The sequence below is a fragment of the Camelus ferus genome, chromosome 25 (genome assembly GCF_009834535.1).
Source record: "Camelus ferus isolate YT-003-E chromosome 25, BCGSAC_Cfer_1.0, whole genome shotgun sequence".
NCBI lineage: Eukaryota > Metazoa > Chordata > Mammalia > Artiodactyla > Camelidae > Camelus > Camelus ferus.
This window is the reverse complement of record NC_045720.1, coordinates 23,901,778-23,915,439: the sequence shown is the minus strand read 5'-3', so window position 1 is coordinate 23,915,439 and position 13,662 is coordinate 23,901,778. Positions and strand designations below refer to the sequence as shown.

Genomic DNA, 13,662 nt, shown 5'->3' with positions numbered 1-13,662 from the left:
TCCCATTGGACTATAAACTACTTGAGAACAAGGGACCCTGTTTTATCTATCTTTGCTCCCCACAATACTTGGAATAAGTAGATGCACAGTAAATATTTATTTTCTAAAATAGTGTTTTGTGAATAGTACTAACTGAATTTTTGGTAACCTGCACATCTCAGCAGTTCACCATTTTCTCTCCCTAAAAGCATGCCCTTGAAGACTTTGACATCTTACACTTCTGCATACACTTACCTTCCTCTTTCATTCCTAAGTTGATTAAGTCATTTGGCTAAAACTCAGAAGTAATCTGAACATTAACACTGGCTGGGATTGCCAAGAGGGCGGAAGGTCTATAAAACTAGTACATTTGCCCAGGGATGCTGGAATGGTGGAAGTTGCTCATTTTCTCTTCATCAGAATGGCATTCAAACTCTTGACCCAGACTCACAATATAATGTACATTTTGTATTATCATCATGTACCTCAAAGCTTCCAGAGCCAGACTTCAAGGTCTGCACCCTGGCTCTGGAATATATCAACTCTCTGTCCTTGTAAAGTTGTTTAACCCCTTGGTTTTCTCATCTGCAAAATGGAATTGGTAATAAGATTTATCTCCTTGGATGGTTATGAGAACTAACTGAGTTACAATACATTAAAGTTCTTAAAACAATGTCCAGCACTATAACAATGTCAGGCATTATATTAATACTTACATGAATTAAATGAAATTAGAAACTTATAAAATAATACATGTATTAACTACTATCTAAAATAGCATTTATCATGAAACTTTAAATTGATTTCATAACCTAATATTGGGTCTCAGCCTGCAGTTTGAAAATCACAGTGCTTAGCAATTTCATTGTCTTTTTAAATATTCAATTGATAGAGTTTGGTAAACACCAATCACTATGGGGAATCGCTTTGGGGACTATAGAGCTTCAATGAGAAGGATTGATGAGAATGTGCATCCTAGGCTCCCTGATTTATTTCAAGAATTTGCTCAGCCAAAAAGGAGATACATTAACCATTCCTCTCATCATTAAGTAGATTTGAATCTTGTCTTTTAGCTGGCATTTCTTTGCAATTATAGATGAGCATCCAACCTCTGGAGATGGCCCTGCCACCTCTTGAGACCAAAAATCAGTTAACTGGGTACCACTTCAGAGGATCATGCCTCAAAAATCAGTGGAATTAGAAAACAGTCTTTTTCTCCTACTCTAAATATAATAGCCATTAATATTTACTCAGTACACTCTTGTGTGGGCATAGTTCTAATAATTTTAATTCATATTGCTTCATTTATTCCTTAAAAGACTCACACACAAACCCTATGATATAGCTACTATTATTATCCTTACTTTACAGATGAAGATATTGAGGTGAAGAAAAGTTAAATGACTTGCCAGAGTCACAGAGACAGTAAGCAAACCAGGACTAAAGACCAGTCAGTCTGAGTCAAGAACCCTGGGCTTTGTAGATGACTTTGCAACAGGGCTCTACATCTGTCCAAGGATGGAGGAGTCAGGCACTGCACATGTTACAGAGTAGCGTTCGCTATGGGACATCCTCACAGAGGAACACGACACCTACTGCTGTCCACTGACAGTTTTCTATGCATGGGGACTTTCCTCTACCCCAGCTGGCTGGTCAGCAGCTATGTGTACAACTCTATTGCTTTTTATTTCTCCTGGACCTGAGTTCTGTCGACCTTTTCCCTGGTCTTGTGAAATTACTCCATACCGTTTCACATAGAATTAGTCACTCCAAACACTGTACATCTTTAAAATTGTGTACATACTTCAATTCTAGCAGCTAACACAAAGCATTATAATTGGCAGTTTGTGTTGTCACCCCTGCCAGGCTGGGAGCTCCTCTGTGCTTTTCATATTCACATTTCTATCTATATTGCCTGGCAGAGAGCCTGTCAAATAATTGGCACTCGATAAGGGAGCATTTAACAAGTGTGAATGGATGAGCAGGTGGATGGACAAATGAACCTCTACACTGAAGGCGAGAAATCACTCGGTACTGTCATCACTTAATTCATTCACCACACTTCTTTCCTGCCGTTCTTCTTTTAACAGGATTTCCCAGAAGACTGGAAAGTTTAAGAAAAATTATAATAAAATGCTTCAGAAATGTCTCACCTTAGAGGAAATTACTACAATGATTTCACAAACTGAAAATTTGTTCCTCATGAATGCCTCTTTCTATTTTTAAAAAAATCACTTCTGGTAGTGAAGTGGCTTTGGATTCTTTAAGATGCTCTACTTTTGACTTTGGCAGATCTTACCTCCTTCAGACAAACCCCTCTTTCCTATCACCATCACTACCCACAAGCCCCACCTGCCTTCTCCAAAGGTTTGAGCCACCTATGGGAGTGTCAGAAAACATTTCCTGGTGGAGGTGTGGTCCCTTCTGCACATAAGTGCAAGGATGATTCCATCAGGAACACCAAATACCCAGTTGCGACTAACAACCTAATGATTAAGTTACCAGGGTTTTATTCCTCACTACTGTCTTCCTTTCCTTTTTTAAAAACATTACATACGGTTTCAGTATTCCGTGCCCTATTTTCTGTCTTCGCATACTATGTCAGCCAACAATTCCTGACAACTAAAACAAACCATTCTTCTCAAGGTTTTCTGTCACAAACATTATCATTTCAAAGGCATCAGTAAGAATTTCAATTCTACAAATTCCCGCATTTGTTATGAACATAATTATGGTGAATGAACAAATGCTTGCATTTTGCTAATTGGTTAATAAAATCACGGAGGCATGAAAACACTTTATGTTATATTTCACGTTTACTCAGCTTCTGAAGAATAAGAGCGAGATGGCACTAGGATCTCCATAGCGATGTATCTTAGCCAAGCCACAAAAAAACCCCATTGGATACAGCAAGATGTATTTTATAACTTACAAATTTTCAAGGTGGCATGTGGTGTTTTAGAAAATTTAATACTGGTTTTATTTTCCGTGAACACATTTTGTTTATAGAATAGTAAGTATACTAGACTTTTGTGCCAAGTGCTGGACTGAGTGCTTGATATATATGATGCCATTTACTCATCACATCTGTTCTATGAATTATATTTGAAGTCAATCATTCAGGAAAATTAATTCACTCATTTATACAACAAACTAGTATTGTACATGAACTGCCTTTTCTGTATCCTCTGTGTATATCTCTTGCTACCTGCTGGGGGATACACAAATGCATAAAGCAGAGTTCACCCTAAACACGTAGAATTACTTTCTTCCTTGAATTTTTTACATGTAGCCATTATGTAGATTTGTATAAAAACAAAATATTATGTAAATTCATATGAAAGTGGTATGATCATTTTGGAAAAATTCTGGTGATTTCTTAAACATGTAAACATATACTAAATTTATGTCCCAACAACTTAACTCTTGGAATTTGGTCATTCTTAACCAAGAAAAATGACAAAATATTTCCACAAACATTGCATGCCTATTAACAGAAGTTTTATTCATAATAACCAAAACTGGAAAATAATTGAAATATCCACCAACAGGTGATTGGATGAAATACAATACAGCCACATAGCCTATCGTGGAACATTATGCAGCAATAAAAGGGAACAAACCATGGATTCATGCAACAAAATGCATAAATATAAAACATGTTAGGCTGATTTAAAGGAACCGGAGTACATATTATACAATTCCACTTACATAAAACTCTTCAAAAGTTATAGTCTAGAGAGAGAAAGCTGAACAGCATGAACCTAAACACAGAATTGCTCAGGGGCAGAGAACTGACTGGAAAGGAAAGTTGGAATCATTTTAGGACGCTGGAAGTTTTCTGTGTCTTGATTATGGTGGTGGCTACAAGTTTTATGTATTTGCTAGAATTAATAAAGCTCCACACTTAAAGTGACTTATTTTTATTTTATGCAAATTGTACCTCAATGAAATTGATTTTTAAATAATATATACATATCTGGGAAGCAGTGTTATGTGTCTGAATTTGTGTGTCTGACGTAATGAATAAGAACAGGAGCAACTGAAGGCCAAATTCTAAGTTGATAGATTTGTCAGGCAAAACAGCACCTTTTATCGGTAAAGTCTTACACAACTATTTACGTAAGGCTATAAATTTGGACTTGAGATCCCTGGCAGCCAGAATAAGCCATGTTCAGCTCACAAAATGGAATTTTATGATAATTTAATTACAGTAACTTTTAAAAATTATATGAATTTTTAAAAATAACTTGAAATAGTGTTCCATAAAACATGTAATAAATCAAGATGAACACAAGCTCAGAGGTTTTGATTAAAATTCTTACTCTTTCATCTTTTGTGCAGGTCATATCCCAAGTGACCCTCTGCAGAAACTTTTGTAACTGATGTTAACTCTTCCTGAACACACTTCACAGGTAACAAGTGGGACAGACTACAGAGGGGAAGGAGGGGTGTGTGTGTGTGTGTGTGTGTGTTTATGCTTTTCATTTAAAGATATTTTTAGGTTTAGTTCTGCTGTACTTCGTTTTAAAATCTAAGATCCTATTTTGTGGACACATGGGAATGGAAATATAAGAGTATATATGATTGAGAAATAGAAAGAAAGGGCAACTTGTGCTCAAAATATACAATATTACCGTGTAACTTATTTCACCTTTCAGATTCTATGCCTTTACCAATAAGCACACAACTTCATAATCCCCTTACATGAAGTATTTTCCTTTGTGGATCAACTAGCCAATAATTTTCTCTAGCTAATATTCAAATTTTAGCAAAAATGGATTTTGACATTTCTTCTATTAAGTTTGCCAAATGCTTTCTTCGACTCCAGGCTCTGTGATGAGGCTTACACCTGAGCAGAGGAAACTGAAGCATCCTTATTTCAGTATCTAGGTGACTCAGTGTCAAATCCAGGACTGACTTCATTTGCTCCTTCGAGAACCCAGACCTTGTCTCCCAATTCCAGTGACCAAGTCTTTTCTGTGGTTTCTGTTTTTGAATTTTAACTTGTTAGACCACACTGATGTGCTGCACTTTGAAACCTAAAACACTGCCTAGTTATACAGTTTCTCTCAGGAACCAGAGTCTTGTGCAGTGTTCTGCTTCCAGCGTTTTCTGTTGTCTTCTTTCCAGTCCTTGGTGGGCTACTTGCTTCTAGTTGACTTCACCTCCCTGGCCCTCCCACAGCCTGGACCCCCACCTACCACCGCTCCCTCGTCTCCAGAGACCCGCAGTTGTTGGTGTAGCCCAGTGGCTCTTACCTATCTCTGTACATACCGACAGACTTCACTCCCTGACTAATTAAATAAGAATATCTGGGAAAAGGACCTAAGTATCTGTATTTTTTAAAACTCTCCAGATGATTCTGAAATTCAACCAGGAGGTGAATAGAGGGAGGCAAGGGAGAATTCGAAATTTCAGGGGACTCAAAAAAAACTGATAATCAAGAAATAACTTTAATGCAATATTTTTTAAAAGTCAAATTTAATGCAAAATAATCCATCATAAACAAAAGCATCAAAATTTTAAGTAAAGAATCAGTACTTGGAACCCAAGGTAAAAGGAAAATTCATCATATTGATGCTGTCTTCATTTAAAATGTTGACGTTTTCTTCATCATAGACTTTTTTGCATGAATTTTGATTTTTAAAAACATTACAAAATACTGATATTAATTACTGAGGTTTTTGGCAGCCCCTGAAATTTTGCCCCCTCCTCACCCTGGTCTGGGTCCTGCAAACCCCTGACCTAGCTGGGTGCTCCACACTGTCTCTGACCCCAGTGTCATTTGACCTTAGTGAGCACAGATGTTCTCTTTTCCAACAGTCCCCCAGCCTGCCAAGCCAAGCACCAGGCATGACAGCACAGACAGGGAGTGACATATACAGAGGACAAGATCAAGTCAATTGCCATTTGTCCAGAACCCCAATCTCTTTCTCAGGCTCTAGTCCAGTCTGAGGAAATACACTAAAACCCAAAATACCTAGGAGGGCTAGGCTGATATGTGCATTGTAAAATCTTTCTCCAGGTGATTCTAATTCCTCATTGTTCCCCACCACCCACACCAGAACCGCTCAGCTAGATCATACAGTACACGGTTACTCGAAGTGTGGTCCACAGACAAGCAGCATCAGCATCAGCTGGAGTTTACAGGAAATGCACACATTTGGGTCCCACCCGAGAGCCACTGAAACAGAAATCTGGGGACAGTTTTATCCAGATTTTAACAAGCTTTCCAGGAGATCCAGAAGCACGTTAATGCTTGAGAAATGCTGAACGCATAAATAATCATCTTTCTACTAATGGGTTGATGACAACCAGTGGACAGCCACTTATTACCTAGACAGCTCAGATCATCTTCAGAGACAAGGGTAGGGCTTTCCCTAATTTCTCTCGTGTAGAATTCTTGTGTGGAATTCTTGTAGAATTCCTCTTGTGCAGAACACAGCAGGTATGAAATCATGTTGGCCCCTGGGTCCCAGGGACAGAGACTTGGGCAAGCAAACAGTTTCCTAGGGAAGCCTGGGAAGGGAAAGCCAGGTACCTAGAGCAAGCTGTCGGGTTGGGAATGCCAAGGGTGGGAAGTAGAAGTGTTAAATCCTTCCTCAAGCTCAAGGGTCAAGTCCAAGGCCAGATCAAAAAAAAAAAAATATATAGTCCTGGCATTCTTACAAAGGAGCCTGTAAGTGAGATGCTCATTTTCACTGATGCTAGCCAAGTGGCACATGAGACACAAGGAGCCCTCAACAGTTCAGAGGGTGGAATTCGCTCAGTGTGATCCAGAGCTTCATCCCGTTGATACCCCCATGGTCCCATCTACTCAAAATTATTCTTCCATTGACATCTTCTAGAAAAAAGAACATCTAGACTTCTAAAGATAGAGAATCAACCCATTCACTGTATAGGGAACTAAATTAAGGGCTGTTTTTCATCTTAAACAAAAGTAGACAAACACTAACATTTGGTGTATTCATTTGGTGCCTGGAGAAGAAAGACATGTTTTCTGAGATTCCATAAAAAGTATAAAGATTGGCCCATGGGCTACTTTAGAAAAATAAAAATCAGGCTAAATTACACTCTTCTTAAAAAGATAGTTTGGAAAGTTTTGTGTGATACCAGAGTGGCCCTGGTTTAGATTTCCACTGGATGTGTTTTCCTCTTAGAAATAAATTGACATAAAACATTGCTGGGTGGTATGTGTGATTGGATGCCCAGAGGCTGGGTGAAGAGAGAGGCATCTAGAGCAGTTCGAAAGAGTCTAGTAAGTGAGGCAGAGCCAGAGTGGAAAAATTTACAGATCATATGTAGGTTGAAATTGATGTCCTTTGGGAAAAAAACTTTATCAGCCTCAGAAGATTGCAGCTGAAATGGTTTAAAATCAATTTTAACCCATTTCCCATTCATATGCTATGAGAGGAGGGAGCCAATTTCCCTGGTTCACTGGAGAAACAGTCTGAGGATGTACAGAGTACAAAAAGAAGTTGATGTCGGTTCAGAAAGATATTTCAAGCTTCAAGGGCTGTGTCTGGACTGAGAAGGGTTTGCTCTCCTCAAAGTCCTGCCAAACAGGGAGTGTAAATATATGTCAGGGCTGCTCAGGTACTGGAGTTTCTGTAGAACTTGGACTATGAACAACTACAGGACCAGCTACTTCTGGACCCCTTGCTTGTGATTCCAGCCTCCCAGATTGAGAACTGTATCATTAGTGCATTTAGAAGTAAATCCTTCAAGGGGAGAAGATTATGAATCAGTGAGGACTGACAGGCATTTGTGAGCGTGAATGTGTGTGTGTGGGTGACAGAGAGGGAGGAGGAAGGGGAGAGAGAGAGCGAGCGTGTTCTCATTAGGGGACGATCTATGATTTGACAGCGTCTCTGCTGCTGCTCCTGCTGCTGCTCCTGCTGCGTCTGTATGGTCTGTCATCAGTTGGAAAGGCTGCGAGGGTTTAGAGGAACTGCAGTTCTGAAGACGGAGCACTGCTAAGTGGTCTCCCTGTCAAACAAAGTAGACGAGCGTTTCTGCAGGACTGGAAACTCGCACTTATTACTGCTTCATCTACCTTAATAAGCAGGCAGCACTACAGAGGAAAAGGTAAGAGAAGCAATTGGTCTCTGTTGGGTCTGCAGGGCAGGGGGCATGGGGAAATGTACGCTGAAAGGCTTGCTGTTTTGTAGCTAAAGGGGTCTCACCCTCTGAGGGCAAAGGAGGCAAATGCTAATTTTCTGCCAAGCTCGATCATTGAACCTCTCGGCTTTCTCCCCCCAGTATCTTTTTCTTCTTTATTCTACTTTTCCCAAGCATCTGAGAGGTTTCTTCATATTTATTTTTCAGATATTGTTTAGTTTTTTCCACTGAGCACTCTTTCAAAACGGGGAGTGTTTTCTGTATCTCTTTTCTTGATCATCTTTCTCCATTAAGAGGAAGACAGTCCCTTTTATTGTAAGCTGGTCTAAACAGTTACTCCAGCCTATACTAGAGTTGCAATAAAAGGAGTTTTCAGAAGTACATCTGAGCCCTATTACTGCAGAAAAATGGGAAGTGAAAGAAGAGGATGTGAGAATTACGTGTAAGTGACTGTGACTTGATCTGAAAGGGGGCACTGTGAGTGAATGTGGACTGTAACTCTTCACAGGGGGAGAGAACCACGGTGATAAAGGCAGGGCACTGGAAAGAGGATGTGTTGAGAAGTGTTTCAGAAATACCTCCAGCCACTAAAGATGGAAAATGAGACAGTAAGTGAACTGAACCAAACACAGCTTCAGCCACGAGCAGTGGTGGCCCTAGAATACCAGGTGGTCACCATCTTACTCGTGCTTATTATCTGCGGTCTGGGCATCGTGGGCAACATCATGGTAGTCCTGGTGGTCATGAGAACCAAGCACATGAGGACCCCCACAAACTGCTACCTGGTGAGTCTAGCAGTAGCTGATCTCATGGTCCTGGTGGCTGCAGGCCTGCCCAACATCACGGACAGTATCTACGGTTCCTGGGTCTATGGCTATGTCGGCTGCCTCTGCATTACTTACCTCCAGTACTTGGGCATTAATGCATCCTCTTGTTCAATCACAGCCTTTACCATCGAGAGGTACATAGCGATATGTCACCCCATCAAAGCCCAGTTTCTCTGCACATTTTCCAGAGCCAAAAAGATCATCATCTTTGTCTGGGCTTTCACATCCATTTACTGTATGCTCTGGTTCTTCTTGTTGGATCTCAATATTAGCACCTATAAAGATGCTACTGTGGTGTCCTGTGGCTACAAGATCTCCAGGAATTACTACTCACCTATTTACATAATGGACTTTGGTGTCTTTTATGTTGTGCCGATGATCCTGGCCACTGTCCTCTATGGATTCATAGCTAGGATCCTCTTCTTAAATCCCATTCCTTCAGATCCTAAAGAAAACTCTAAGACATGGAAAAATGGCTCAATCCATCAGAACAAGAATTTGAATTCAAAGACTTCTAATAGATATTTCAACAGCACGGTATCTTCGAGGAAGCAGGTAAGCAAATCTGAACCTCTAAGTCCACAGAGGAAGTGTGGGAGAGAGTTCCTTGTGAGATGGGATCAACTTTGCCCTACTTAGCTGATGGCGAAACCAAAATACAATCATGCAAGTGTTTTACAGTGGAAGCTTCTGCTTTACATATTAAATCCTGTCTCTCAAACAGCTGAAGCTGTAAAAATAGATGGGGAAAATGTGATAGCACATCAGCAGGCACTAGTTCAGGTGCTATTAAGATAAAAAGAAACAGAAACCCTAGAATTCCACCTTTAAAATGTTTGTGCCTCTCTGAGAAATGTTATAAAATATTTAGACCACTTCTGGCTTCTGTAGGGAGCAGCTGGATATTTTTAAGAATTCTATTGTCTGACAAAGATTTGACAAAATAATTTGAGTAAAGATAAGTCAAAGTAATAAGGAAACTGAGAAGGGTTCCTGGACTTTTTTTTTTTTTTTTCCTTTAGTTTAGTGGAGGAAGATTCTATCACCTCTTCCTGTAGCTCCCTGCAAAGTATCCTAGCATACAGAAGCACAAAATGCACTTTGCTCAGGAAATGTTCTAATAAAAAGGCTAACACCAAGCTCAATTTGCTACAAAGAATGATTGAATGTTTTATATATTTATTTTTCCTGCTAAACCTAACTAAAAATCCCTTTATGTTTCAGATCACCTGAATGCACAGGTGGTTACGTTGAGTAGTGGTTTTACATGAATGAAGTGCAAATTTGTTTCAGTAGATACGGTTTATAAGACAATAGAGGAGTAACATACTTTTATACCATATGCACATTTATCTGTATGTACACAATTACTCTGAGTTATTTATGAATTTACCTTTCAGTTCCTTTCCCTACTTTGTTAAACAGAATAAACAGATGGTAAATACCCTCAGAGCTGAAAAGAAAAACTTAAAATCAACAATACTGGCTTTTTCAAAGGGGTTGAATTTTCTCTCTCTTTTTTATCCTGTAAGAATATGGTTCTTCCTCTGTACATAGAAACTGAGTGTACTTTTTAAAGTATGCATGTGAATCATCATACTGTCACTCCTAAACTTTAGATTAGCTGATATATGAAGAATTGTGATTGGACATTGGGAACACAGTGAAATATTACTTATAAATGTAGGTGTTTTAGACATGCATGAAATGAATGATGAACTGTCACTAAAAAGAAATATGTACAACATTTTAAATGAAGCCATGATACTTGATTTATGTAACATTTATTATTAAAGATGCCTAGATGATGAAAAGGGAAGACTTCAGCAACTAAAGCCGGCTCTTAGATTTCTGTTACTTGGGTCTAGCAGTGCTACCTCATACGAGGCATATTCGGCCATCTATTACCCAAAACTTGATTAAGGGAAATTTAGAGAGATCTGTTGGCCATCTGCCAAGACAAACATTAACAAATATAATAAGAGAGTAAAGAATGTGTACATCTCAATTAGAGACTAAACGTGGGTTAATGTCTGCAGCAAAGAAGGTCAGGGAGTATATTCATTCATTAGACTCTAATTAATATTCTTGTGATAAATTCTAAAAAATTGCTTGTCTGGTTGGATGTCCTTCCTTTCAATTACAGTCATTAGTACCTATCAGCATTAATAATGTCCTTCAAATTGCTAATTGTGTTACATGTTCACACTCTTATTTCAAAGCTGTTACAGATAGGCCGTCCTTATAGAGGCTGAGAGGTAGAAGAAAAAGCCAAAGATTTGGCTCCAAACAACCCTGGGTTTTAAAATGCCAGGGTTCTAATCAAGCTTGGATATATGACCTTGGATAAGCAGAACTCTCTGAACCTCAGTTTCCTCACCTTTAAGGATAAATAGCAACCAGGCTTGGTGTGAGGGTTCAATGAAATAAACTTAGGAAAGACACCTAAGATGGAATGTTGGGTCACCTGTTAATTAGCCTCCTTCTGAGTTTTGTTTTGTTTTTTTAAATATGTTGGCAACTGTAAGGGACATAGGGATTTATTCTTTAAAATACACATTCACCATTTAAACAAAGATCATTTGTTGAACATGTGTGTATATAGTAACTTCTCTAAGGAACTTTTTAATCATTAGGGCATTTGGGACTGTATTCGGAGCATTTGGATTTTGATGTCACAATAACATCGCTGTCACTTAGCATCAGGAGCTGGGGATGCCAAATGTTGTGAAATGTGTTAGACAGTCCTGCACAATGAAGTGCCCTGTTACTAATGGCAATAAGACCCTCCTTGAGAAACAAGGAATCCTACTTAAATCGATAGAAGTGCATTTAAGTAATATGTCATGTAATTCCATCTTGATTATAGATAGGAGGGATTCAGAGAAAAGGAAGGAAATTATGGGGCTAGAGGGATCAGAGAAGCCTTCATGGAAGAGGTGGCATTTGAGAAGACTCTGGAAGGATGAGGATAATTTGAAAAGTAAAAGCCAAGAAAGACAGCGCAGAAAGGACAGGGCCGGGGTGAGAATGGTATAGATTTGGAGAGGGGGCCGGGAGAGGGTACATAGCAGGTGATTTTTATGGTGTAGTGATTTGGTTGACTAAAACAAATGATGTCTTTGAGGAAACAGCAAAAGGTAAGATTGGATTGACAGAGTGTGTAAGAGAGATAAAGGGGTAGGCGGCGGGATGAAAGGGCTGTGGAGGATCCCAACTATTAGACAGAGAAAGGAGTGTGAACTTAGTGCAGGGGCAACAAAGAAGGTGAGTGGTGGGCAGGGGGCAGCAACGAGGAAAGTGGTGTTTGGGGACCATAAATCTGACAGCTGTGGATGAGGCAGATTTGGAGTTGAGAGACTGGTGGCAGAGGGGCCAATTTGGAAGTTGTTGGTAATAATTCAGGCACAAAGTAGCAATACTCTCTATCAGGAGAATTTAAAGTAAGGTGTGAGCCAGAGAGATGTTTCAAAGGAAGAGAGGGTGACATGTGAACATATCAGATACAAAGGACCAAGAGAGGACCGTTCAATGTGGCATCAGGGTTCTGAGTCTGGAAAAATGGTGGTGCCTCTGATGAATGGAATGAGAGCTGTGAAGGGGAGTCAGTTTTGTCCAAGATCAATGACCCTTTGATCAGGCTTCTTCCCCTTCTGAAATGGTTCTTTTATTAAATTTTGGAAAGATTCTAACCTCCACCCCCTTTTATTCTAATATTTTCTCTGCATTTTCTTTCTTTCAGGCAAGTTTAATTTACATTTTAACAAACATTCTCTCTGGACCAGGTCTTTCTAACCAAAGTATTAAAGTCAAACGTGTATAGTCTAAAAGAACTACATTTTAAGAGGAAATAAAAGAGCATTTTTATGTAAGGAACAAATGTAAGTTTTTAGTTTGTTGCTTTGTTTGCTTTTAACTTATATTCCCTAAGCAGAAAATCCAGGCCAGAATCTTTTTTCTTCTCATTATTCTGATTCAATTATATTTTAGGAAACCAACCAAATATTTGGTAAATTCAATGAAGCAAATTATTCAGAATAATGGCTTGGAATTGTGTAGACAAAAGAATTATCCGATTGACTAAATCTTTTGCTTTACAATTGGTTGTTTTGATATTGAGGAGACACGGTTTACATGATCACGTGTCACATTTCAGCTCTGTCTACACAATGATCTCTCTACACAAAAGATCTTTACACAAAAGATCTCTCAGTTCTGTCAATTCAGGTGTTTAGCATTGTGTAGATAAAGCATCTCTATTATTAACTGGATCTTTCAAAGGAACTGATTGGATCCTTAGTATTTTGGAGGCATGGAGATATTTTGGTAAAGGACTGCACTGTGGGTAAACACCTTCAATTCAGTTATTTGCTTTCCACAGAATGCAGGGGTATGAGAATATTTTGCAGACCAGGCTACCAGTTTCATTTTTAGTTGAGTCATGGTAACATACTTTTCTTTTTTAACAGTATAACTGATAGGGGAACTGTGTAACATAGTCCAAATAAAAACTCCAAGAATTAAGGGCAAAATTTTCATTATGAGTTTTATTTGACTTAACAAGCCTTTAAAATACTACACAGTCTTTGTTTCCACAAATTTCTTAAAAGCTTTCTACCTTACCAGAGGAATGCTGGCAGCCCAGGAAGCAAAAGTAGCTTTCCTTTTAAAGCAATGCATACCTTGTATTTGTTGCTATTGTCGCTACTATTTCTGATGATGATGGAAAAGC

General features: G+C 39.0%; 1 protein-coding gene across 1 annotated transcript in view; it reads left to right on the top strand.

Annotated features, from left to right (window-relative positions):
* The window catches only part of TRHR (thyrotropin releasing hormone receptor), a 478,797-nt gene that overhangs the window by 428,431 nt on the left and 36,704 nt on the right, over positions 1-13,662 (top strand). The window contains exons 8-10 of the mRNA XM_032467898.1: positions 4,324-4,394; positions 7,849-8,070; positions 8,612-9,485. Coding sequence (XP_032323789.1) covers positions 8,697-9,485 — 789 coding nt within the window. The 5' untranslated portion in view covers positions 4,324-4,394; positions 7,849-8,070; positions 8,612-8,696. The remainder of the gene's footprint in view (positions 1-4,323; positions 4,395-7,848; positions 8,071-8,611; positions 9,486-13,662) is intronic.